This window comes from Stenella coeruleoalba (assembly GCF_951394435.1).
Source record: "Stenella coeruleoalba genome assembly, chromosome: 9".
Taxonomy (NCBI): domain Eukaryota; kingdom Metazoa; phylum Chordata; class Mammalia; order Artiodactyla; family Delphinidae; genus Stenella; species Stenella coeruleoalba.
In genome coordinates this window covers 14,826,296-14,853,263 of record NC_137155.1, presented here as the reverse complement: position 1 = coordinate 14,853,263, position 26,968 = coordinate 14,826,296, and the positions used below count along the sequence as shown (strand labels likewise).

Sequence of the window (26,968 nt, the reverse complement as noted above, 5' to 3'; positions counted from 1 at the left end):
GGGATGCAGCAAAGCACTTCTAAGAGGGAAGTTTATAGCAATACAAGCCTACCTCAAGAAACAAGAAAAATCTCAAATAAACAATCTAACTTTACATCTAAAGGAACTAGAGAAAGAAGAACAAACAAAACCCAAAGTTAGCAGAAGGAAAGAAATCATAAAGATCAGAGCAGAAATAAATGAAATAGAAACAATGAAAACAATAGCAAAGATCAATAAAAGTAAAAGCTGGTTCTTTGAGATGATAAACAAAATTGATAAACCATTAGCCAGACTCATCAAGAAAAAGAGGGAGAGGACTCAAATCAGTAAAATTAGAAATGAACAAGGAGAAGTTACAACAGACACCTCAGAAATACAAAGCATCCTAAGAGACTACTACAAGCAACTCCATGCCAATAAAATGGACAACCTGGAAGAAATGGACAAATTTTTAGAAAGGTATAACCTTCCAAGACTGAACCAGGAAGAAATAGAAAATATGAGCAGACCAATCACAAGTAATGAAATAGAAACTGTGATTAAAAATCTTCCAACAAACAAAAGTCCAGGACCAGATGGCTTCACGGTGATTTCTATCAAACATTTAGAGAACCAACCTTCTCAAACTCTTCCAAAAAATTGCAGAGGAAGCAACACTCCCAAACTCATTCTATGAGGCCACCATCACCCTGATACCAAAACCAGGCAAAGATACTATAAAAAAAGAAAATTACAGACCAATATCACTGATGAATATAAATACAAAAATCCTCAACAAAATACTAGCAAACAGAATCCGACAACACATTAGAAGGATCATAAAACATGATCAAGTGGGATTTATTCCAGGGATGCAAAGAGTCTTCAGCATATATAAATCAATGTGATACACCATATTAACAAATTGAAGAAGAAAAATCATATGATCATCTCAATAGATGCAGAAAAAGCTTTTCACAAAATTCAACACCCATTTATGATAAAAACTCTCCAGGAAGTGGGCACAGAGGGAACATACCTCAACATAATAAAGGCCATAAACAACAAACGCATAGCAAACATCATTCTCAATGGTGAAAAACTGAAAGCATTTCCTCCAAGGTCAGGAACAAGACAAGGATGTCCACTCTCACCACTATTATTCAACATAGTTTCGGAAGTCCTAGCCACGGCAATCAGAGACGAAAAAGAAATAAAAGGAATACAAATCGGAAAAGAGGTAAAACTGTCACTGTTTGCAGATGACATGACACTATATATAGAGAATCCTAAAGATGCCACCAGAAAACTACTAGAGCTAATCAATGAATTTGGTAACGTTGCAGGATACAAAATTAATGCACAGAAATCTCTTGCATTCCTATGCACTAATGATGAAAAATCTGAAAAAGAAATTAAGGAAACACTCCCATTTACCATTGCAACAAAAAGAATAAAACACCTAGGAATAAACCTACCTAGGGAGACAAAAAACGTGTATGCAGGAAACTATAAGACACTGATGAAAGAAATTAAAGATGATACCAACAGATAGAGAGATATACCATGTTCTCGGATTGGAATAATCAATATTCTGATAATGACTATACTACCCAAAACAATCTACCGATTCAATACAAACCCTATCAAATTACCAATGGCATATTTTACGGAACTAGAACAAAAAAATCTTAAAATTTGTATGGAGACACTAAAGACCCCGAATAGCCAAAGCAGTCTTGAGGGAAAATAACAGAGCTGGAGGAATCAGACACCCTGACTTCAGACTATACTACAAGGCTACAGTAATCAAGACAATATGGTTCTGGCACACAAACAGAAACATAGACCAATGGAACAAGATAGAAAGCCCAGAGATAAACCCACACACGTATGGTCAACTAATCTATGACAAAGGAAGCAAGGATATACAATGGAGAAAAGACAGTCTCTTCAATAAGTGGTGCTGTGAAAACTGGACACCTACATGTAAAAGAATGAAATTAGAACACTCCCTAACACCATACACAAAAATAAACTCAAAATGGATTAGAGACCTAAATGTAAGATGGGACACTATAAAACTTTTAGAGGAAAATATAGGAAGAACAGTCTTTGACATAAATCACAGCAAGATCTTTTTTGATCCACCTCTTAGAGTAATGGAAATAAATACAAAAATAAACAAATGGGACCTAATGAAACTTCAATGCTTTTGCACAGCAAAGGAAACCATAAACAAGACAAAAAGAGAACCCTCAGAATGGGAGAAAATAATTGCAAACAAATCAATGGACAAAGGATTAATCTCCAAAATATATAAACAGCTCACGCAGCTCAATATTAAAAAAACAACCCAATCCAAAAATGGGCAGAAGACCTAAACAGACATTTCTCCAGAGAAGACATACAGATGGCCAAGAAGCACATGAAAAGCTGCTCAACATCACTAATCATTAGAGAAATGCAAATCAAAACTACAATGAGGTATCACCTCATGCTGGTCAGAATGGCCACCATCAAAAAAACTAGAAACAATAAATACTGGAAAGGGTGTGGTTAAAAGGGAACCCTCCTGCACTGTTCGTGGGAATGTAAATTGATACAGCCACTATGGAGAACAGTATGGAGGTTCCTTAAAAAACTAAAAATAGAATTACCATATGACCCAGCAATCCCACTACTGGGCATATATCCTGAGAAAACCATAATTCAAAAAGAGTCATGTACCACAATATTCATTGCAGCTCTATTCACAATAGCCAGGACATGGAAGCAACCTAAGTGTCCATCGACAGACGAATGGATAAAGAAGATGTGGCACATATATACAATGGAATATTACTCAGCCACAAAAAGGAATGAAATTGGGTCATTTGTAGAGATGTGGATCGACCTAGAAACTGTCATACAGAGTGAAGTAAGTCAGAAAGAGAAAAACAAATATCGCATATTAACGCATATATGTGGAACCTAGAAAAATGGTACAGATGAACCACTCTGCAGGGCAGAAACAGAGACAGAGGTAGAGAACAAACATACGGAACCCAAGGGGGGAAAGTGACGGGGGCTGGTGGGGGTGGTGTGATGAATTGGGCAATCCCAATTGATTGGGATTGACACGTATACACTGATGTGTATAAAACTGATGAGTAATAATGACCTGCTGTATAAAAAAAAAATTAAAAATGCTAAAAAAAATTGTAAAGCTTCCCAGAGTGACAGCTTTGTTGTTGTTTTTATAATTAATTAGTTAATTAATTTAGGCCCCTGACCAGGGATCTAACCCGTTGCCCCCGGAAGTGGCAGTACGGAATCATAACCACTGGACTGCCAGCGAAGTCCCCAGAGGGACTGCTTTAAAGGCCAAACAACTCTCTTTGGGATGCACAAGGTCTGGTACTTTGGTGTTTCACCACTCTGCCTCACTCTTCTGTCATAATTTCTTAAATATGTCTGGCGCATATTAGGCGTTTAACCAATATTCACTCAATGAATGAATGAAATGTCAGTATAGGGAAGTCATAGGTCTCAGGAACCATGGTGTGTGTATATTAAGGGGAGGGGGACTGTATAATGGGAGGCACCATGAGGATAGTCTATTGAATAACAGTGAGTTTAAAGACACTCTAAGCATAAAGTGCAAAGAACATCTTTCCTCAGCTGCAGAGCAAGATTAAACCCCCAGATCCAGGACAACAAAAATCAATGTATTCTCTGAACACTGTTCTTCCCCTGCCTGCCAAAACTGCTGCCACGTAACCCGGACTAAACTTGAAGTACCTCCCTCTTCTCATCTCTTGATGGGCGTAGTCTCTGTGCGAAGAGAGTAGACTCTGCAGTCAGGGTTTGACGTGGTAAGGACAGTCAGGCCCAGGATACATTTCTTCACAGCTAACTGGTTTCATTTCCAATTGTATGACCTGTACAGTTAGTAGCTTCTGCAACGTAAGGGAAATAACAATTTGCTGCACATCTTAAACTATCTTTTTTTAGCATAAATAAAATATGTAAGGTCTACAGTTTCTATGTTCATGCTTGTTTTATTTTTAAATCAATTTTAGAAACAAGGGCATTGAAAACTGTTGAAAATGATTTGGCAGCAAATAACACGGGATGCAATAATTCACGTGCAACAAGATCATTTGACTCCAAGGTCGATAACATTATTTTTACATAAACAAGAGTGGGCATTATACATATCCTCAATTTATAACCCCAAAGTATAATACTGTTAGTAGTGTTTTTAGCAATGCATCATATGGTACAACAGAATAGAGTAATAAAAGATAATGCAGAAAAAAGAAGAGGTCGTATCAAATGAATGCACGATCCTTTCAAGGACTGGAGGGGAGGAATGTTGCACAACGTAATTCTGTGACATTGAGAAACAGAACCCTGTGATTTTAAAGCTATATAACTCAATAAAAATCACTAACTTAATGTACTTTCCCTCGGAATCTTAATTTCCCAGAACACAAAAATAATTGCTATTATTCAGTATATACTGGTGTAATATACATTCGTAGTTAGTGTTATATACATTACAAACATGTAGCTATTGAGCAACTACATACTATATTCCAGGCACTTTAACCTACATTATTCTTAGGGCCCATAACAACTCTGCATTTTTCAGGTAGGGAAACTCTCAGGGCAGTGAACTTGCCTAGGGCCTCACTTTGAGCCCATTCAAGTTTCGACAAAGACCTTCATCTTAACACAAAACCTATTACCTCCCTGGGGCTATTGATCAGGGACTTGAAACTAGACCCAGAACTGGACAACACTGCACTGACCTTGTTCCATCTGCGCACTTCCAAAGTGTGTAGGATATCGCTCACTGTATTGTTTTATTTTTCTGACATCCAGATCTCCAGAGAATCGTTCAAGGACACATTCCTTTAATATACTGAAATCTCATTCAGAGTCAGGTTCACGATACAAATGGGCGTTTAACACATGTCATTTATGATGAAGTATTCCCACTTTAGAAAACTAAAAGCCAATCCCCCAGAAGTGCAAATCTTGTGCAACACTGGGAAAGAATACAAATTCCCACTATGACCAGAACCTGTTTATTGCAGCCAATACTCCCACCGCCAGTGATTCTTTGGAAAGTAGTGCAAAGAGTCCTGGGCTGGGAATTCACTGGCTCAAACCATCATATTAAACAGAGTGAAGTCAGACAAGCCTTTGGGTATTTCAGTGCTATACTTCATACATTCCTTGTGGGATAACAATGCTTGCCTTGCCAAGCCGCGAGACAGCTGTTATAATAAAATGAAGAAATACACTTGAAGGTGTTTTGGAAAGTATATAAATGCTGTAAGCAATTATAAATAAGTGCTGTATACAAATGTATGACTATAGTTTATTGTTCAATGGAGGTACAAAGGTCCCCACCCACAGATTTACTAAAATAAGTTGTGTCTTTAAGGATCTAGGCAACAAGGCAGTTGTGGCTTTAGAACGAGCAGATACGACAGTAAGAGGTAGAAAAAAGCTCACATTTCAAACAGAAGAAACCTTTCTTCTGTGCCCAGAAGGGTTGTATTTGAGTCCCTGTCAAAATATAAGACATGCAAACAGTCTGAACAGTGTTTACCTCGGGCACTAGGTGAGAGAAAATGACAGGCTTTGTAACCTGTGCGATTTTTATTGTCTGGAAAGGGTCCCACTCACACTGAGGAAAATGATCCCAGCCATGATTCTACCCACCAGCACTGGGAACAAGCCTCATTTTCGGATTTTAAAAGTAAACTGTTTCAGAAAGTACCTTTTAAAGCATATTCATTTTCCCCATCTCCTCATAATGGTGTAGGCAGATAGGTCATTTAATTAAGCCCAACTTAAAAACATTTATTAAGGGCCTATAATCTATCTAGCAGGATGCTAGAAGCTGTGAGATAGCCGTGAGAATCATATGACAAGTTGAGTTGGGAATGCATAATATAATTAGATAAATAAAGCAAGCTACGTTATTGCAATTATTTGTTGACTGAGAATTTTCCCTTCTCTCTCCTGCTTTATAAAGAAGCACATATACTTCTATCTACATGTTTTAAGCTTGTAATCATGACTTCTGAAGATGTTTTCAAATGACTGCAGTGCACATAAGATACTTTTTTTTTTTTTTAAAGTAGCTCTCTGGTGAAAATTACTCTAAAGAAAGTTGGAGTTGAAATATTATTCTGTGAGCTGATGATTGTACTTGTGATGAGATGGATGTAGCACTATTGTTCCACACACTATTGCAGACACCTGGGATACTATATCTGAAGATCAGGACATAGTCACTCACCTATGCTCAAAAAATGATAGTGGTATAAGCCTATATCACAAAATTCTATACCATCTAACCTTCATCATATGCTTTGAAGCATGTATTTCTTTGTTATACACTATACACATATGTAAATATATGTGCATGATATACTAAGCAAACAGTGTAAAGTTCCATCATTTCTACAGTTTCTGAATGTTAGCATTGGGTACTTATCACATAATTCAACAAAGGAACGGAATTCAACACAGAATTCAACATGTTTAGATGTATATGGATTAATTGTATCCTGATACCAAACACGTTCATTCAAACTTAGCAAAATAACAGCACCTGTGATTTACAAGCTGTGGCTTTAATGATTAAGACAGAAAAAAAAATTGTGAATTTTAAATGGCTCTTAATTCAATTAGTAGTATTTTTTTTAAAAACATGTTTTTAAGACCAAATCTGAAAGACAGAGAGAGGTGCAAGTTACACTGGTTTTACTTAACTTTTTTAATTTGAGGGACTTTTAAGAATTCTTTAGATTATTCATACCACAAACACAAAAGCACAATGACTATGTTTTTGAAATGTGGAACATTTGTTTTTGAAAATGTGGTCCAACTGTACAAAACATAATGAAACATAAGATTTTCTTTTGCAAGATTCCTAGAGTGAATCCTAAGGATTTTTATGCCAAGTGTATTTTGGCATAAAACATTTGATGACTTTTTCTTTTTAATATTCTGTTCTATTTGGCCAAGGTATGGGTTATTTGTAATTGCACTCACAGTTCTTTTAAAATTATTTTGATATGTAATTTAATTAAAACGTACATTAAATACTATTTTAGAGCAAGGAGTGTTGGGAATACAATGTCATATAATTAATATAAGACGACATAGTTTTCCTTTCGTCTCAGGTAACTGGATGGACTTCTGGATTGCTGTTATCACTTTGTCTTCTACAAACACTGTCAGTAGTAGCACATGCTATAAGGAAGAGTGCTACCAAGTCATAATTGTTAACTTACCATTTTATTCTCCTATAAGATGGGTAGTACACTTATCTTGGTGTGATCCTTGAAAACTGTCTAAAAATACAAATCAGGCATCTAAATGTGATGTAGATGAGAAAAAAATATGTGAAAGGATATTAAGGTATTTGTTATTTTAGATCTATAATTTAAGAGAGACAGCTATCCACCCATGTTCACATTACGATCTATTATTTCCCATTGATAATGAATATTTGCTTCTCTTTGGGGAAGGATACAGAGTCTGAATTTAATAGCAGGCAAGAAAAATAAGACTTTTCTCACCATCATCATCAAAACAGTGCTAGTATAAAACAGGGATAATGATAGCACCTTGTTATGAAGATTAAATGGCAATAAATTAGCTACAACTATTACTGGAACTCTCAACCATTTTGGACCATGTAATCTGTTCATATTCAATCAGACTGAAATCTTTAAAATACAACTCAGAATATATATATTGTCTAGAGGCAAGGAATGAATCTGTGTTAAGTTAAACATTTTCATCAAGAACGTGAGTCAACATTACAATCAATACTTTAACAGACTAAACTAATAATACATATCTGTGGAATGTGATGAATTTCAATTGACTTTATCAGTTGAATAAAGGTTTATAATGAACAAGGCAATCAGTGTGACCCTTGAGAGACACACATTTATCAAACCCTTGGCCTAGCACATGCAAACCGTTTAGTCCGGGGCCATCTGTACTCTACGAATCTTTTTTTGGATGGTGGATAGCTCTGCCAGGAACAGAACAAACTGTTTTTTAATGTGATCTCCTTCCTTCCTATTTCCTAGTCATGAAAGAATAACTGCCATAGATTTGGTCCAGAAAAGTAAGATTAAGTGAACAGTTCAGTTGTATTTAAACTTGGCCAATAAAAAGATAAACAAGGGACAACTAATGCAAAAAGAATTCCTCTTGAGATGGAATCAAAATGGAATTTTACAAATGGTTTATGCACCCTAACTGTGGGCAAACTATACCCTCAATTTCTTGTGGAAGAGACTCATCATTTATATTGTGTGGACAGCAGCTCATGCTTCTGAAAGGGAGCAACGTTGGTATTTTGGGTGGGAGAGTTCATTACGAGAGGCTGCTCTGTGCCCTGTGCCATACCTAACATTTACTATCTCTGCCTCCTGGGGTACTAAATGCCAGTAGTTTCCCCAGACAATCTCCCCTCACTCCCCCAGATTTTCAAATCCTTCCAGGGAGAGGGATAATACACTTCTAAGTAGAGAACCACTGTGGTAGACAAGGACATAAGAAGTATTCATACAATTTGATGTTGGAATTATACTCCTTCACTGATTAAACCCAAGAGTTTACAGATTCAGTGTAGTAATAAACTGGATCTGAAATCTCTTTACAGCATTTCAGGAAAGGACAGTCAAGGGACGAGGTATAGAAAGAGTCATGGTTTAGAAAATGGATTCATCTACCACGTCCTAGCTGTGACACCTTGGGCAACTTTTTTTTTCTAAGAAAGGGGTAATTATGCTATTCACCTCATAGGCTTACTGGGAGGATTAAATGTGCTATAATACATGTAACCTGCTTAGCTCGGTTCCTGGTACTTAGCAAACACTCAAATGTCATGGCTGTTACGCATAAAGGTAGTAAAGTGGAAGCTTATACATTTAATGGCTGTCATTCACAAGGAGCATGAAGCTGTCAGAATAACATACATTGGAATGAACAAAGGTAAATTACGGCCGCCTCAGAAACAATTAAAAAATAAGACAAGCGGCCAATTTCCACTACTAGAAAGGTCTTATTTCTTGTTCTGCTAACTGGTAAAAGAAAAAGAAGACAGTGCACACTTTCATAAATTCACAAAGCCTGAGATGAGCTTCCATGTTTATTGTTTTGTGCCATAGTTTAAATTCATCACTGACTCCTGTTCTCAATCTATGCATTTCCGGAACTTCTGCACTTGAGAGCTCACAATTGCTCAGCCTATGTCAAAATATTTTTTTTACGAGTTAATATTCAGCACAGGAATCTACAATGAAGAAATATGAAAATAAGGAAAGCAAGCGAATTCCTAAATTCTGAGTCTAATGAATGTATTGAGCACCTACCATATTGATCTTATCTAAAATACTAATCTATAATTAATGTTTTTACTGATTGAGGGAATTCCCTGGTGGTCCAGTGATTAGGACGTGGGCTTTCACTGCTGCGGACCTGGGTTTGATCCCTGGCTGGGGAACTAAGATCCCACAAGTCGTGTTGCGCGGCCAAAAAAAAAAACAAAAAACCAAACATGTTTATATTTATTGAGACTAAATGCTAACCCAACTCAACATACTTAATCAGAAATAAATTTAAAACATTTTACGTACGAATAACGTAAGACAAAATGTTAAAATGTAATTCAGTAACTCACCAGTTACTGAGCGCCTACAACAATAAAATATCATCTAATCCAGAATCCAGGACCTGATTTTTCTAAATCAATATTATTTCCGGAGATTTAAATACCTTTATGCCAAAATAACACAGTAATGTAAATGCAATATTTAATGTATATACATATTGTTGAACAATTAGATTTGAACACTTAAAATAGGTGTTCACTGCCCAAATATACAAAAACACAGAACTATCATATAGTCACGAATTACCAGTGAGACCATCATATGCTGCAATCATTTTTCACAACCTGTAGCACCCTGTCCATACTTCACAGATTAGGTCATTGCGACATTACTAACTGGTTAATTCATAAGATGGAAAATCATGCTATCACCAGAGTTGCAATCACTGTACATATTGCTCCATACTAGGAACAATCAGAAAATGAAATTAAAAAAAAATTCCATTCATGATTGCATGAAAATTAATAAAAATACTTAGAAATAAATTTCACGAAAGGAGTGTACACTGTGTACACTGAAAACTACAGAACACTGCTTAGAAAAAAAATTTTTTTTAATCTAAATCGAGATAGTCCATGTTCATTGTATGCTTCAAAGAACAGGCACAACTGAAATACTCAATATTGTTACTATGTCAGTTCTCTCAACTTTATACATTCAGTGCATCCCTATCAGAATTCCAGCCAGCTGTGTGTGTGTGTGTGTGTGTGTGTGTGTGTGTGTGTGTGTGTGTGCATGCTGACAAGTTGATTCTAAAATTTATGTGGAAATGCAAAGGAACCAGAAAAGCCAAAATAAATTTGAAAAAGCACAAGCTGGAAGAATTATACTGTCTGATTTTAAAAGTTATTATATAGCTATAGTAACCAGGACAGTGTGGTACTGGTATAGGATTAATACATAGATCAATGGAACAGAAAACAGAGTCCAGAAACCAACTCACGAATATAAAGATAACAAATTTCTGACAAAAGTACAAAGACAATTCAGTGGTGAAAGGATTTTTTTTTAACAAATGATGCTGGGACAACTGGTTATCCTTATGCAAAAAGAGACAGAGAGAGAGAAACTTGACCCTTATTTACACCATAAACAAAATTAACTCAAAAGAATAAATTGATAAACTGACCATCAAAATTAAAAACTCATATGTCTGCTTAAAAGACATTATGGAGAAAATGAAAAGACAATCCACAGACTGGGAGATATATATATAGCTGGCAAAAGACCGGCATCCAGAATATATAAAGAACTCTGGCAACTCGATAAAAAGACAAAGAAACCAATTTAAAAATGGGCAAAAGAGTTGAATGGATATTTCACTGCAGAAGATGTACAAATAACTAATAAGCACCTAAGAAGATGCTCAACATCAATAGTTATTGGGGGACTGCAAATCAAAACCACACTGTAATACCATTACATACCCCCTAGGATGGCTATAATCAAAAAGACAAACAATACCCAGGGCTGGAGAAGATGTATCGAAAACTGGAACTCTATGGAACTGCTGATGGGGATGTAAAATGGTATAGACACTTTGGAAAACTGGCTGTTTCTTCAAAGTTCAACACACACCTACCATACAACTGTTACAGTCACTCCACTTCCAGATATGTACTTGAGAGAAATGAAAACATACGTCCTCACAAAGGCCCGTACATGAACCTCACTGCAGCATTATTCATCATAGGTAAATACTAAAAATTCAAACGATCATCAATTCGTGAAAAGATAAAATGTGGTCTATCCATACAGTGGACTACTACTCAGCAATAAAAAGGAGCCAACTACTGATACATGCTGCAAGCTGGATGAATCTCAAAAACATGCTAAGTGAAAAAAGCTAGATGCTTTTTCACAGATTACATACTGTATGATCCCATTTTTAGAAATATCCAGAAATGGTGAATCTATACAGACAAGAAAGTGTATCCGTGGTTGGAGCAGGGAATGGCTACAAATGTGCATAAGAGAACTTTTGCAGATGATGCAATTACTCTAAAACTGGACTGCTGGATGGTTGCACAACTCTATAAATCTACTAAAAAGTACTGAATTGTACATTTACAATGGATGACTTTTTTGGTACGTAAATTACACTTTGCTCAAGCTGTAAAAAAGAAAAAAAGGCACTTCCTCTGAAAGCAGAAACTGATGATCAAATATGGGTGATGCAGGGGGTGCAAGCGGTCCTGGAAGAAAGATGGCGGTCAGTAAACGTCTGCACAATGAATAATGAACTTCTGAACCTGGCTAATTGGGAGAGACAAAAGGAAAAGTTTAAAATGTTTATGACTTTCCTCTTTACTTCATTATTATTTAACTTTCTATAACCTTGGTATTCTTAGCTGAAAACTAGGAAGAATAATAGTACCTCTTTCACAGGGACATAAATAATATAATGAGATAATGAACATAGAGCTCTCAGTATAGTGGTTGGCCTGTAAGTGCTAGATATTAGCTATTAACAATCATAAAAATACTCACGTTTCCTCTACAGACGTGAAAGCACTTAAACACCTTTATGTTCCTCTACTTTCAGAGTTATGAGACTTCCCTTAAAGTAAAAATGGAACAATTTAATAACTTTACCAGTTAGTTGTAATAAAACTATTAACAGTGCATAAATTTTGGTTTTTCAATAATTTTTCAAAATATAGCCACTTGCAAGGCACACACGGCTATATTTTTTAAAAATCAAAATTTTAAAAATTAGATATAACCAGTAGCATGAATGAAAACTTGATTTGAATGAATTTATCAAGAAGCATAAACTGTTTGCCAAAGACATCAGTTAAACCTTATAGAATAAGTGATATGAATGAACAAGGAAGACTAACTATCCTAATTTCTTCTTTGACTGACAGACATTTCTTTTAACTCAGTTGATCACTTTACTTTTATAAATTATCACAGAACTACTGCGTTGGAAATAACCTAATTAGGCCATTTATCTGTCTTTAAAAGATTTTTCTCATAAAGAACTGATCCTACTTTAAAAACAGTCCCACGAAAAATCCATAACCTACTTGGTAGTGAGTCTTCATCTTTCGGAAGAGTATTTTTTTTTTTTAAAGAAGATGCTGGGGGTAGGAGTTTATTAATTAATTAATTTTTGCTGTGTTGGGTCTTCGTTTCTGTGCGAGGGCTTTCTCTAGTTGTGGCAAGCGGGGGCCACTCTTCACCGCGGTGCGCGGGCCTCTCAGTATCGCGGCCTCTCTTGTTGCGGACCACAGGCTCCAGATGCGCAGGCTCAGCAGTTGTGGCTCACGGGCCCAGCTGCTCCGCGTCATGCGGGATCCTCCCAGACCAGGGCTCGAACCCGTGTCCCCTGCATTAGCAGGCAGACTCCCAACCACTGCGCCACCAGGGAAGCCCCCAGAAGAGTATTCTTTTACTTCTCTTCTTTCCTGAAAAGAAATCCACTCTGCTTTTGGACAAAGGAAAGCACTGGCCTCACTGTTAAGTGAAGGTTATCTCAGGTGAATTACACAGTTCTCCAGATAATCAGTTTCAAGTACAAATGGGGACAAGAATAATTGAAAATGGGTGCACCACCCAACTGGGTGTACCTTTGTTAGAGTGAAAAAAGCTACAGAGACAGGGACAGGGACATGGGAACATAGTTACGTGCCATACTGTGTGGTTTAAGAAAAAAGCTATGGCCAGAGTACACTCGTACCTTGTGCTGTTCAAGAGGGAAATAATCAGCCAAGCAACTGTAAAACAGACGAACTGCATCAGGTTTGGACAAGAACGCAACTTACATACTTGTGATACTTTATTGTACTTGAAATTTGCTTTATTACAATGAATATCCAGAAATATTCTGATTTCCAATTATTTGCATTTTTCTTACACGTACAAGTTGTTCTAGTTGTATATGAATATGCAGTATTTGTGGTCTGAAAGGACTATTTTACACTATCTTTAGAAATCACTGGTACTTTCATAGTTACTTACACTGTGTCTAAAAACTGTAATTTGGATGTTACAAATTGATGTTTTTAGTCACATTACTAGCACTGATACCTGTGAAATATTTAAAACTGTAACTAGAATTATTTCTGGAGTATAGCAGGTTAGGTAATATTTTGAGCATGGAACTTTAGGGGTCCCAGCCCTTCAGTCATTAGCAACCTTACCCTAAGTGAAAAGGGGAGGCAGCTGTCAGCAACTGCTGGGGGGCACCCTATCCCCTCAGACTGCATGCTCACGTTTTGTGACTTCCTTCCTTCTCAGAAGATTCCTTTGACATCTACTTTCTCCTGGATAAAATGTGGTGTGGGAGAGGAAGAGGTACAGAGTGTAATTACAACCCAGGCCAGGCTCTCTCCACTCCCTAGGAGAAATCCCTAGCAGAAACCCCATCCAGCCAATATGCCTCTAGGGACAACTCTTATCTGAGGTACTATTTTTCAAATTCTTTTTTTTTTTTTTTTTTTTGCCACGCCACACGGCATGCAGGATCTTAGTTCCCCGACCAGGGATCAAACCTGTGCCCCCCGCAGTGGAAGTGCAGTCTTAACCACTGGACTGCTGGGGAAGTCCCGAGGTGCTTTTTTTTTCTTTTAAATACATTTTATTTTATTTATTTATTTTTAATTTTGGCTGTGTTGTGTCTTTGTTGCTGCGCGTGGGCTTTCTCTAGTTGTGGCGAGCGGGGGCTGCCGTTCGTCGCCGTGAGCGGGCTTCTCATCGCGGTGGCTTCTCTTGTTGCGGAGCACAGGCTCTAGGCGCACAGGCTTCAGTAGCTGTGGTGCTCGGGCTCAGTAGTTGTGGCTCACGGGCTCTAGAGCGCAGGCTCAGTAGTTGCGGCTCATGGGCTTAGTTGCTCCGCAGCATGTGGGATCTTCCCGGACCAGGGCTCGAACCCATGTCCCCTGTGTTGGCAGGTGGATTCTTAACCACTGCACCACCAGGGAAGTCCCGGTGCTATTTTTAATAAACAATAACATCAGCAGCAAGAACAGAACTGAAATATTACCACCACAGCATTTATTACAGAAATAAGAACTGAAACACCCCAAAAGGACTGAGCTACAAAATAATTTTTATTTTCTATGTTTAAAATAACTGATAAGTTGGATAATTTATTACATTTTCTTTTTAAAACAGACAATTCTTTGCTTCTTTGAAAAGAGCAGATATTTTACCTGTGTAGGACTGAAAATTCATTTTCACACTTCTTCCTATCTTTTGCTTGTACATTTGCAGAATTTACTTTTCAGTTGCCGTTAAGAGGAAATAAAATTTCAGAGGCAGCTCTTCTCATTTTACAAATAAAATATCTGAAGGCCAGAGAGGCTGTCCACCCTCCTCCAGGTCACAAAGAGAAGGGCTCTGCATTGGAGCCCGAGCTGCACCCAGACACTCAGCTCCCCCAGCATCTGTGAACCATGCCTCACTGCCTCTTTGCATCAGTGTTGCAAAGACACAATATGACAATCCCCGTAAGGGGTTTAGCTCTAGTTTACATGTACAAAGCAAAGGACACTCACCTTTTTTCATTTCTCTTCACAAATCTAAACATGGTGAAAGATTTACATGGCAGATAGATAACACAACAAGGATGAATCTGATTAGCATAAACAATGATTCGGGTTGGTGTATATGTTGTTAACCTCTGTGAAGTCCAGATGGTTAAAAGAGTTAAGGTAAAACAAGCCTGACATTTTTTTAAAGCATACTGTTGACAGGTATATTCAAATGCTACAAAGAGAAGAAGGGCTACATTATGAACAATAAATAATTTAAAAATGACATTAGCCTTTTAACATAGATTATTTCAATAGCTTATTTTTGTTAATGATGGGACATTTTCTCAGTAAATTCAAATAATTACTTTCATAACAGCGAATGCTAAGCTAGAGCTAGAAAAGTTAACATACAGCATTACCTTGAAATTTCAGGGGGAATAAGTGGTTGATTGGAACTTCACCTATCTTTCGGAACCAAACGATGTTGAAATAAACACATTTGGAATAGAAAACTGTATCTAGCTCTTTCATATTTCAAATGTATAAGTCCTCTGATAGAGAGAATCCCATTTTTTCTCTATCTGTTTAGATGATATGACAATAGTAGAAAGCAACATTTGGAATGCAGAATGTAGCTAGTGAAAACCTAAGTGATGTTTAAAGAGATGAATTATTTTAAGAAGAAATTAGCTTTCCACATGAAAGAAAATCAATGATCAAATAAATTTAACTTGAATATGGTGACTAAAGTAAAAATACCAAGTATAATATGACAGCTTTCAGTCCTTGTTTGGCACATATATTAATAAATTTTCAAACATCAAACAATACAACACCAATATGTACTAAAACCAACGGGCACAGTAAGATTCCTAACACGTGGTTAATTATTAACATCATAAAAACCTAATTCCCAGATGAATTCTGTAACCACGCACAACCTCTCTGTACTGTGCAAGCTGGTCCGAACACTGTCTTTTCAGGATTCCCCAGAATTCTAAGCATTTCAAAGGTAGTCATGCTGAACCCCACAATTCCTTATTGAACTCTGTGGATCTTCTGAACAGGCCTTCAGTTAGGAGGCTAACTGTGCACACACTCATCACAATTTTGAAAAGAACGGAAGGCCTTCATACATGTCAGTTTTTAGTTTTATCCAATCATTAATTTTCTGCAGAGTTGTTTTTTCTTGACTTAATATTTTTGCAAGTTTTTTCATTTTTTCTTCATTTCTTTCTATGTACTTCAACCCCTCCAACTGCAGCTGATCCAGCTTTTCATTTCGACTTTCATCTAGAGGTATGTTTTCACAAATAACAGGATTAAATCTAAAATAGGTGTCAGGAGGTAACAGACCATCAAGCATTACGTGGACTTCTGTTAAAACAAACAGAGGATAGGGTGAATTAAAAAATCGAGTTATTCTGCAATGATCTAATTTTACGTTATTTACAATTATCCAATTTTAGGCAAATTACAAAGCCTCGCTTACTTCCACACTCCAGCTAAATAACAGCAGGAGTAAAGAATCCATAATATTGAATATAACTATGAAATGAAATTCATCTCCCAAAATACGCCATATAATTCTGATAAATTAGGACCCCTGCTTCAGGACTCTCTTCTCTGTTTTCGGTCATACTGTTAGCCACTGCTGAAATGCCTTTCCAACCTTCCTTTTTTGTTTTTTAATTTCTTTTTTTATAAATAATTTTTATGGGAGTACATGTTTTTTAATTTCTTGAGATCATCTTTATTGAGGTACAATTTACATACAATAAGATTTGCCGATTTTAAGTGTCTAAATTGACGGGTTTTGACAAATACATACACTGTTACCACCGCAACAATCATGACATAGAACATTTTCTGTCATCCCAAAAGCTTCTTCATGCCTTTTTATGGTTGGTCCTCCCTTACCCTTTGCCTTTTCTAGAATTTCATATAAACAGAATCATAAATATATATAGCGCTTCTGGGTCTGGTTAGCTTCTTTTACCCAGCAAAATGCTTCTGAATTACATGTTGCAGCATGGATCAGTAGTTCCTTCCTTTTTATCGCTAAGTAGTAATCCACTGTATGGATATAACACAATTTGTTCTCTCCGGTCTGGTTCTCTTCTGTTTTTAGCTATTAGAAATAATCCTAAATCATTTTGTAGATATATGGTTCCATTTCTTTTGGGTAAATACTCAGAGATGATATTTCTCATTCATATGGTAAAAGTTTATTTATCTTATTAAGAACCACACCACTGTTTTCCAAATGGTTGCACCATTCTGCACGCCAACCACCAGGATATCTTAGTTCCCACTGTTCCACATCTTTGCCAAGACTTAGTACTGTCGGTCTTAATTTTAATCATTTTAGAGGATGTGTACTGGGATCTTGTGGTTTTAATTTTCATTTCCCTAAGGACTAATAATGTTGAAAAGTCTTCCATGTACTTCTTAGTCAACTGTACATCTTCTTCAGTGAAGCGTCTGTTCAAATAAACGCTTGGCCATTTTTTTCCCCACTGAATTTTTGTTTTCATCTCTGTATATTCCTTATATTATACAATGTAAGCATTTTCTATATATATTGCATCTGATTATACATTTGGTTCTGAAGATGGATCAAACATATTTTACTAATATTTTATTTCAGTCTATAGCTTGTCTTCATTTTATTAAAAGTGTCTTTTGAAGAACAAAATTATAACTTGATGAAGTCTAATTTATCTGTTTTTCCTGTTATGTCCACATTTATTGTGTCCTATCAAAGACTCTTTACTTAACCCAAGGTTATTAAGATTTTCTCCAGGGTATTCTAGATGATTTGCAGTTTTAACTCTTGTATTTAGGTCTGTGATCCATTTCCAGTTAGGTTCTGTGTATGATGTGAAGGGTCAAGGTTCAATTTTTAAAATACAGTTATCTAACTGTCGCAGTACTATTTGTTGAAAAGATTATCCTTTCCTCATTGAATTACCTTTGTCAAAAATCTTTTGAGCATACATGTCTGGATCAATTTCTGTACTATTAGGTATCACTGATCTTCTGTCTGTCTTTATGCAAATACCACCGTTGCTTACTGTAGTTTTATAGTCTTGAAATCAGGGGGTCTAAGTCCTCCAATTTTTTTTTTTTCAAAATTGTTTTGGTTATTCTAGGTCCTTCCCATATTCATATAGATTTTATAGTCATCTTGTTAATCCCTACTCCAGAAAAAGTCCGTTTTCATTTATATAGCAGTTGCATGAAGTCCATAGATCAATCTGTGGTCTGCCACCATAACAATACCGAGATTTTCAATTCATGAGCACGGTACTGATATATCGATTTATTTAGGCCTTCTTTAATTTCTCTCTGTAGTAGTGTTTTGTAGTTTCTCCTGCTCAGGTCTTGCATATAATTTGTTAAATAGTTTCTTAAGTATTTAATATTTTGATGCTATTATAAATGATATCTGTGTATATATTTAATTTCAATTTCTAATTGTTCATTGCTAGTATGCAGAAATACAATTGATTTTTATTGACCTTATATTCTTCAACTTTGCTAAACTCACTTATTAGTTCTAGTAGATTTTTATAGATTCCTTAGAATTGTCAGCATAGACGACTAGGTTGTCTGTAAATATTTACTTTTCATTTCTAATCTATATGCCTTTTATTTCCTTTTCTTGCCTTACTGCACAGAAAAGGACCTCCGGTACAACACTAGCTGGAAGCGAGGAGAAACATCTTACTCTGCTCCTCATCTTAAGTAGAAAGGATTTGGTCTTTCACCACTAAACACGATGCCACCTCTAGCTTTTTCATAGAGGCCCTTTATCAGACTGAGGAAGTTCCCTCCTGTTCCTAATCTGCTGAAAGTTTTTCTCATGAATAGTTGATGAACTTTACTAAATGCCCTTTCTGCATCTGTTGAGATTATCATAAATTTTTCCTTCTTTTTGTCTGTTCATACAGTGAATTATATTGATTTTTTGGAATGTTAAGCCAAACCCATACTCCTGAGATGGACCCTATTGGATTATGCTGTATTCTCCTTTTTATATACTGCTGAATTCAATTTATTAGTATATTTTAAGGACTTCTGCATATGTATTAACAGGGAATATTGATTGGTATTTTAATATTTTTAATAATGTTTTTGCCAGGTTTAGGTGTCAGGGTAATGCTGGCTTTAGGAAATGAGCTGGTAAGTATTTATTCTTCTCTTTTCTCCATGTTTTTGTACAGAATTGCTATTAATCTTATCAACTGTATTTTTCATTTCACACATTATTACATTTTTCACTTCTACAGATTTGATTTGGGTCCTTTCTATATCATCCATTTCTCTCCTCATCATGTTCAAATCTTCCTCTATCTCACTGAACATGGAGTATACTTAGAATAGCTGTTGTAACATCCTCTGTCTGCCAATTCTCTCATGTTTCATATCTAGGTCTGTTCTCACTGATCGGATTTTCTCCTGGTTAAATGTATCTTTTCATGCTTCTCTGTATGCCTGGTAATTTTTTAATTGCATGCCAAACATTGTGAATCTTATATTTTTGTGTGCTGGAATTTGTTGCATTCCTTTAAATATTGCTGGCTTTTATCCCAACAGTGGATGCTGTTAACTGGAACTCAATTTGATCTTTTTGAGAATTGCTTTGAAGCTGTGTTAGGGTGGACCCAGAGCACCCTTCAGTCTAGAACTAATCTGATGTCACTACTGAGACCATACCCTTCTGAGGACTCCACTGCACATCCCACACATTACAAGGTCTTTCTAATTTAGGTGATGGAAATCTGAGCTGCCTGGTCCCGTGTGAGCCCCAAGCGTTGTTCTATTTAATCCTTTCTGGGGTAATCTGCCTTGGGTAGTTTCCTCACATGCTTGCACACAACACAGATCAGTACTCAAGGGGACTCCTCTGCATAGCTCTAGAGCACTCTCTCTATGAAGCTGCCTTCTCTGTAGTATTTTGCCCACAAATTCTAATTTCCTTGGCCTCTTTGCATCCCAAACGCTGTTTTCTGAGAGCCTGGGACTGTCCTGCTTGAGTTCCCCACTCCTCATGCTATCACCTAGAAACAAGCTGGGCAATCATGTGATTACTTCATTTATTTTCCCTCTCTCAGGAATCAGTGGCCTTGCCATCTGTCATCTAACGTCTGAAAACCATTGCTCTGTACAGTTTTCTAATGATTTAAGGTAGGAGGAAATATATGGCTCCTATTATTCCATCATGGCCAGAAGTTGAAGTCTGAATCCTCTTTTCAAATGTCCAGACCCTAACTATCTTTTAAGACCCATATCGAGTCTAATTTGCTTCTTGTAAATTGTCTACAGCAGTCTAGTTTAGTTTTCTCATAGGCTTAACCGTCTACATCTATTCACCATTTATTCGGCAACTGATAATATATTAGACAGAACCAAATGACACTGTTGTTTCTACACATCGATAACCATCTAGTATCAGCAATTACATATGTTTCACTCTTAATTCTTCATTAACTAGAATGCAAGTGAATGAAAGCAGCATTTCATATTTCCTGAAAATTTCAAATGAGCCCATCACATGGTTTGCACAAGGTATACATGTAAGTATTATGAGACTGGGTGATCAAAGCCATTTTTTTCTAAGACTGCTTACAGTAAGAATATTTTATTAATTTGACAAAATTTCAGATAGTGAAAAATCCAGAATGTCACCTTTTCTTGGGTTATCATTTAATAGATAAACATCCTTAGTGGGGAGTTTAAGAGCCTCATGTAGGCTAATGACTCAGTCACTAACATGACAATATAGAAAGAATGAGATTCAGAAGCAAGGGGCTGTTAACTGTGAACAATAACTTTTACAAATTTAATAACAGATTTCACATAGGACTGAAAAATAATATAGTAAAATAAGGAGATCTAGACCTCAAGGCCCAAACTAGAAAGTCAACAAGTACTGACTGCCTACTATGTGCCAGGCATTGCAGTCCACACAGTGAACAGGAGAAGTTCCTGCTTACATCCTGGTGGGCTACAGAGACCATAAGCAATTCAACAAGCAAACATGTAATATATTGGGTTGGCCAAAAAGTTTGTTCGGGTTTTTCGTACCGCCTTACTGGAAAACCCGAATGAACTTTTTGGCTAAACCAATACATCCATAATGAGATAAATGCTCTAAGAAGGAAAAAAAAGAAAGAAAGAAGCAGGATAAGGGGTTACAGTGAGTGAGATGGTGACGGGTTTAGAAAGTGATCAGAAAAGGCTCTCTGGGGAAGTGATACCTCAACAGAGACCTGAATGAAGTGAGGGTGGGAATCAAGCATGTATCTGGGGGAAGGCCTTACAAAGAGAAGACAACAATTCCCTGAGGCAGGAGCCTTCCTAGCAAGTCTGAGAAACAGCAAGAGTTATAGCGTAGCTGGACACACTTTATACAGGAGACACGTCCTGAGAGAGGGGGAAGACGCATTCAAAGGCCAGGTCCTTCCAGGGCCTGGTGAATTTCAGTGAATGAGGCTTTTGGATTTTGTTCTGTGGTGGGAAGCGTAGATGGTTTTGAGCCGGGTAAAGATGTGATTTAATTTAGATTTTAAAAGGACCACTTGGGCCTTTATATGAAGACTAGATTACAGAGGCAGCCAGAGTGGAAGTATGGACTTATTCCAGTTTGCCGCCACATTACTAAATAATCGAAATTCCATAAGTACTCTGATTCTCTCCCTGTTACCATGTGTTTATCTAAACCAACCTGACACCTTTCCTTTTCCCTGATTCTTAAGAGTCTCCAACCAAGCCTTTGTGCTATTCCTGCTTCAGCTACTTCTCCAGCTGTAAGGAGGCCAAGGTAGCTCTAGCTCCCACACGGAGAAATCACTACTGCAGGGTTACTGGGAAGAAATGAGTGACGAGAAAGAGAAACGACAAACACCTGCTCCCATGTGCTTCCTAAGCCTACGACAGAGACATAACAACATACTCTTTGCAGCGAGCATCAGCATATTCTATCAGAAACCGAATTCTAGAAGTACGTTAAGGCAGCAAATAAACAGACTAACCTTCTGTGTCTGTAGCACTGTTGATAACGTTAGACAGTTTGGTTTTCAGGCTCGTGTGTGTCGCGGTGTTTCTCACGTCACTCTCATAACGTCCAGTGCCCAAGGATACTATGCACTCTAATGGGACGTCTGGCCAAAGACATTTACACTCGTGTATTGCTAACGCTGAAGGGTTATTCAGGAGCAAACCTCCATCCTGCAAAACATAAGTCAAGCAAATACAGGACAGAACTCTTCAAAGTGAAATTCTCTTTTACAAATATGAAAACAAATTATATTTTCGACAGTTTGAAATTTACTCACCAGGAAAGCTGAACTATGTAATAAACTGAACAAATTATTTAAAAACAAGAGATTCCTTTCAAGTGAATTTATTTTATATACTACAGGTGCAAAAGAAGTCATGTGAAAACTCACTGGCCTCACTGGCTTTACTAAACTTTCCTTTCCTGTTACAAAAGTCTCTGAACTTCTTCTTGGATTGCTCTGTATATTTTGCTCAAAACTACTGAAATGAACTGAATTAGTTTTTTAAGATTTTTATCCTTGTTTAGTGGTTAATACAGATTCTGTATAAAATCTAACAAAAGAATTGTGGTTCTACCAAACAAACAAGACCAGTTCTTTCACAAGTCTAATATAACCAAATTTATTAATTTAAGTTGAAATTTTATTAACAATACAATTTCAAAGTACCAAATTCATTTACTGCAGATACAACCTAAACAAAGCAGGCAACTTTATAGTTCTAAGCATTTATCAATGCTTCAAAATAAGCATTGATTTCGAAGACTCCACAGGGCAGGAAGGGTAAAATATGCTGATAGAGTGCTCTAAGAATGTAGCAGAATAAAAGTATGTAACCAAAGACAAATATCATATGATATTGCTTATATGTGGAATCTTAAAAAAAAAAGATACAAATGAACTTATTGACAAAACAGAAATAGACCCACAGACATAGAAAACAAACTTACAGTTACCAAAGAGGAAAGGGGAGGGGGGAAGAACAAATTAGGAGGTTGGAATTAACATATACACACCACTATATATAAAATAGATAAACAACAAGAACGTACTGTATAGCACAAGGAACTGTACTCAGTATTCTGTAATAACCTATATGGGAAAAGAATCTGAAAAAGAATAGATTTATATAAAAATGTATAACTGAATCACTTTGCTGTATACCTGAAACTAACAAGACATTGTAAATCAACTATACTTCAATTTAAAAAAGTTTCAAAAAAAAAGTATATTAACTAGTCTCACATTCCTGGGATAAACCTCACTTGGTATTAGTATATCCATTCAATTTTGAAAAGCTATAAACTGTTAGAAATTATTCCTTCTAATGAGCCCAAATCTCCCTCCCTGTAACCTGTACCTACTAATTCTAGACTTGTATTTTGAAGCTACATGAAATTCAATATCTTGTAATCCTACGGTCTGGCCATTCATGAATTACTTGCAGTTTTCAGAAGGAGTCACATTCTCTTGCCTTCAGGGTTCTGCACATGCTGTCAACTCAAAATTCTCCTTCCCCAGCCCCCTTCTTTGCTCAGCTCCCACTTATTCTTCAAAACATGGTCCAAGAGTCATTATTCCCGCAAGAACCTAACTGAAATAATCCTAACATACTTAGTAGAAAACAATCCATTTCTACTGGAAGATAAGACAATGCTGAATTCTGTACCAGTACATTAAAAAAGAATTTTGAAAAAACATGCTTTCTGCAAGAATGGGAAGAGAAATACAACCTTAAATTGTCATGCAGTAATGCAGTACATATTTTAAATGAAGACACCTTTATTATAGTAATTCAAAGAGGCCAAAAAGCATGTAGTGACTATAGTTTTGGGGACCACTATCCTTGTGTGTGCTGAGTTTGACAGCAGATGAACTGAGACTATACCTGCTGGAACCGATCACCCGCTTGCCTCAAAGAACAAGTAGGAACTAAATTCACATGTCATTTGAAACTCCACGTGTCTTGCCTTGTTACTATAATGGCATTTAATTCTCTGAGCTTCCTGGCCACTGACACAGTCCAATACTCCTTCCCCGCATCCTAAACCCTTCCACTGTGCTCTGTGGAATTGTTAGAACTCCCAACGTAGTCTCACCTACTTCTGAAAGTGCTCTCTTCTTCTTCTTTTTTTTTGTTTTTTGTGGTACACAGGCCTCTCACTTGCTGTGGCCTCTCCCGCTGCGGAGCACAGGCTCCGGATGTGCAGGCTAGCGGCCATGGCCCACGGGCCCAGCCACTCCGCGGCATGGGGGATCCTCCCGGACCGGGGCACAAACCCGCGTCCCCTGCATCGGCAGGCGGACTCCCAACCACTGCGCCACCAGGGAAGCCCCTTTCTTCTTTGACTAAGCAGAAACACAGCTCTTCCCTGACATTATTTCCCAGGAGGTGTTGATTCTTTCATATCTCAGTGGCTAGGAGGAGGGATGATGTCTTACTTGTTTTAGCATCCCTTCCAGACCATTATTAGTCCTAATTCACTTGGGAAATTCATGCTCTTTAAAGGCTCTGCTATTCAGCCAAGCCACCACTTCCGCATCACTGTTGTCACCTAGCAACCTCCCCAGTCAACTAATTAAGTCAGCACCTGGCTCACAGACTTTCTATCTATCCCATGTAGAAAGGGGTGGAAATTCTTTTTACTACCCCATGTGACTTCACATCTTTGTAACACCTTGGACACTCAGTTCTCAATCTTATCTTCAAAAAATATTCTTTTATCTACTCTCCAAGATCACACATTAGCTCTTGTTATCAAAATAAACGGAATCATGCAGTATGTGGTTTTGGGGTCTGGGTTCTTTCACCTAGAATAATGCTTTGTGAGATCCATCCGTGTCATTGTGTATGTCAGTAATTAACTCCTTTTTACTGCTGAGGAATATTTCATTATTCAGATGTATCACAGTTTGTTTATCCATTCAGCAGTTGAAGGGAACTATTTTTAAATTTAGCTATCTATGTATCTGTTGAAAGTCATGAATTGGCTAGGCATTTGTATTATTCAACTGCAAAAATCTACTTGGACTCATTAAATGTGGATAGTAATAAGTTATTTCCTAAAGGCTTTCCCAAGTACAAATTTTAATTTAATCCTTTCAACTATTTCCTTTGTTCTCAATTAATATGAATGATACCCATCCCATATTTCATTTCTAATTTAGCAAAAAAGTTATTTCTTTATTATATTATTTTTATCTTAAATTCTATACTTATACTCTGTGTAACTTCTAATCATCTGGGTATTTTATTTTCTATTATTTTATTTATTTTTAACATCTTCATTGGAGTGTAACTGCTTTACAATGGTGTGTTAGTTTCTGCTTTATAACAAAGTGAATCAGCTATACATATACATATACATATATCCCCATATCTCTTCCCTCTTGTGTCTCCCTCCCACCCTCCCTATCCCACCCCTCTAGGTGGTCACAAAGCACCGAGCTGCTCTCCCTGTGCTATGCAGCTGCTTCCCACTAGCTATCTGTTTTACGTTTGATAGTGTGTATATGTCAATGCTACTCTCTCACTTCGCCCCAGCTTACCCTTCCCCCTCCCCACGTCCTCAAGTCCATTCTCTACGTCTGCATCATTATTCCTGTCCTGCCCCTAGGTTCTTCAGAACCCTTTTTTTTAGATTCCATATATATATATATATATATATATACACACACACACACACACACACACATATATATATATGTTAGCCTAAGGTATTTGTTTTTCTCTCATCTAGGTATTTTACATGAAACACTTCTTCATTATTATAAAAGCTATAAAGAAGGATTAGAGAAGACAAAAAGGGGAGAAAAGAAGGGGCAAACAAGGCTTACCAAGAATTGATAATAGTAAAATTAATCCCACATCAAAAGTTGCCACGTTTTCAATAGTTTTAATAGCCATGCTTCAAATTAAATCCCTGTTCCTAAACTTTACTTGCTTTCCATCAAAAAAGTGCAGAAGTTCACATTTTTGGCACTCACTTTAGTCCAGTGGTGAGGCACACCATTCCTTAAGCTCTGTTTAGTTAGCCTACTCTCGTCAGACGCCTCTGCTGTCAGCAAGTCCTTAGGCTAACGTTATGTCTACGGGATCTCCTGAAGCCTTTCCATTCATTACAGTATTCATACTCACAGTTAGTTACTGTGTACTTGGTGTTTGTCAGCCACTGCTCATGCTAGGTGCTGAGGTAAAACAGACTTGAAAAATACTTATTAAATAAATTGATGCTTATCTTTCAGAAGTACACACACGATTGTATTTTAACTGCAGTACATCAGGCATGTACTTAATAGCCTAATATTTAGATACTTTTTATTGCTTTTAATGTATATTTAATCATTTCAAATCATAAATCAGAATTTATACCAGAAAATAACCACTGGGCAACACGAATGCCTCTTGATCATCTCATCTTATTTTTTAGGGTTTAATATTTTTATTTTATTTTTTAAGAAACTCTTTTTTTTTTTGGCCACGCTGCGCAGCTTGCAGGATCTCAGTTCCCCAACCAGGGACTGAACCTGGACCACGGCGATGAAAGCACCAAATCTTAACCACTAAACCACCGGGGAACTCCCTATAGGGTTTTTAAAAAATTTGTTTTTTATTATGTTAAAATATATATAAAATTGGTCCTTTTAACCTTTTTTAAGGTTACAAGTCAGTGGCATTAATAACATTCAGAATGTTTTACAATTATCACCACTATCTATTTCCAAAACGTTTTTATCACCACAAACAGAATCT

General features: G+C 36.8%; 1 protein-coding gene across 5 annotated transcripts in view; it reads right to left on the bottom strand.

Moving 5' to 3' along the window:
- Positions 1 to 13,316: 13,316 nt before the first annotated feature.
- Positions 13,317 to 26,968, bottom strand: part of PNPLA8 (patatin like domain 8, phospholipase A2) — a 134,657-nt gene continuing 121,005 nt past the window's right edge. For 4 of the 5 annotated variants that reach the window (XM_079931837.1, XM_079931839.1, XM_079931836.1 and 1 more), the window contains exons 9-10: positions 22,189 to 22,384; positions 13,318 to 16,525 (exon numbers count right to left, since the gene is read on the bottom strand). In XM_079931837.1, the coding sequence (XP_079787963.1) occupies positions 16,251 to 16,525; positions 22,189 to 22,384 (471 nt within the window). In that variant the 3' untranslated portion in view covers positions 13,318 to 16,250. Of the gene's footprint in view, positions 16,526 to 22,188; positions 22,385 to 26,968 lie in introns of all 5 variants that reach the window. The other variant, XM_079931840.1, reaches the window with a different exon arrangement.